At 42.8% G+C, this 1,549-nt stretch overlaps 1 protein-coding gene across 1 annotated transcript in view; it reads right to left on the bottom strand.

Annotated features, from left to right (window-relative positions):
* Nucleotides 1-561, bottom strand: part of LOC106013879 (multidrug resistance protein 1) — a gene marked incomplete at both ends in the record, with an annotated part of 3,277 nt that extends 2,716 nt beyond the window's left edge. Inside the window, 1 exon segment of the mRNA XM_035973562.1 lies at nt 370-561. Within this exon segment, the coding sequence (XP_035829455.1) occupies nt 370-469 (100 nt within the window).
* Nucleotides 562-1,549: the final 988 nt, after the last annotated feature.

Raw genomic sequence — 1,549 nt, 5'->3', positions numbered from 1 at the left:
TGTCTGTCTGTCTGTCTGTCTGTCTGTCTGTCTCTCTTTCTCTCTCTCTCTCTCTCCCGCTCTCTCCCTCTCTCTCTCTCCTTTCGGTCTACTATGAGGACAACCTGAGTAAGACAATAACCCATGAAAACAACCACGTTTCACTCCATCCTTCACAATTTTTCTAGCACGCACATAGTAGTTTGCACACTCACAAAGCTAACATATTAGGTCTCGAATGTATTCTTACGTGTAGTAATATTTTTTTCTATCTAAAACACACACATAGCGAAGTTCATATACAACAACAAAAAAGATTTCCATGTCTTACCGAAAGTTGGCTATGTGCTTGCTAGACTGTATACCTTACGTAATAATACAAACATCTTACATCTTTGATGATAGATATGATGGTGCCGGCTGCCCCTTTTGCCGTGAGCAGCGATGTGATGTGTGGGGAGGCACCGCCTAGAGCGAACGAGCCCGCCATGACACTGAAGAAGACCGCTAATACGTCACCAGGGGTCAGCCCCTCAGTGCCGCCAGATTCGTTGTACTCGTCCACCTGGGTCGAGCCGAACCTAGTTTTGAGGGGAGGGGAGGGGAGGGTAGGGGATGGGGGAGGGGCAGGGTAGTTAGTTGATTGGTTATAATTTAGTGATAATAATACTATTATGAGGGTGTTTGAATAATTGTTGTGGGTGGTTGGAGGGTGCATCTGATAGGTCCTACTTCTTCACTTTTCCTCTGTTGTTTCTGTCTGTCTGTCTGTCTGTCTGTCTGTCTGTCTTACTTTTTCCCACTACTGAATGACCCTTATTGTGTTGATGGGCTTCTCTTTACTCAAAGATAGAATAATTGTGTCAGAGGAAGGGTGTAGAAAGGGGGTTCGAGACTCAGCCCAGTCCGATGTGGTGTCCTTGGGGGCACTTTACATGAATATCCCTTTTGGCTGGTTCCCTTTTTAGATGGAGGTTAAACTCGAAGATCCCACCTTTTAAATAACCTAATAGTGTTGATAGAGGTGTTAAACAGGTATCATTTCACCAAGTTTAATTTTTGTGTTTAGTGTAGGTTCAAATTGACATGGATAAAAGTAAACGCAATCCACAGAGCATATTAGTAGAACACAAGATATGTGCTGTGCATGGCGGCAATCGCCATCTCGTATATCATTATAATTATCGAAAAGTAATGGGTCTTGCAAAGTTTAGATTAACAAAAAATCACAAACGTAGAACTACTGTTTCACATTAACTTTACAAGGAGCATAATATCCAGCTCTTCCTCTTCCTCCGTTGCCTTCATTGTCTCCACACGCCTCCTCCTTCTCCACCTACTGGTTCTACTACTACTCCTCCTTTTCCTCATTCTCCCTCCTTTTTTTCCTCCTCGTCGTCGTTCTCCTCTTCCTCCACTTCCCATCCCTCCTCCTTCTTACTATCAACTGATAATAATATAGGCTCATGAAAATAATTTAAAAAAATTTCTATATGTGTTATGGAATAAAAAAAAAAAAAGATTCAACCTGATAGGTCAGGCCCAACTCCGACAGGTCACGTGACTCACC

The sequence above is a fragment of the Aplysia californica genome, unplaced genomic scaffold (assembly GCF_000002075.1).
Source record: "Aplysia californica isolate F4 #8 unplaced genomic scaffold, AplCal3.0 scaffold01413, whole genome shotgun sequence".
Lineage (NCBI taxonomy): Eukaryota > Metazoa > Mollusca > Gastropoda > Aplysiida > Aplysiidae > Aplysia > Aplysia californica.
Note: the sequence above shows the minus strand (reverse complement) of the source record. Positions and strands in the feature narration are given on the sequence as shown.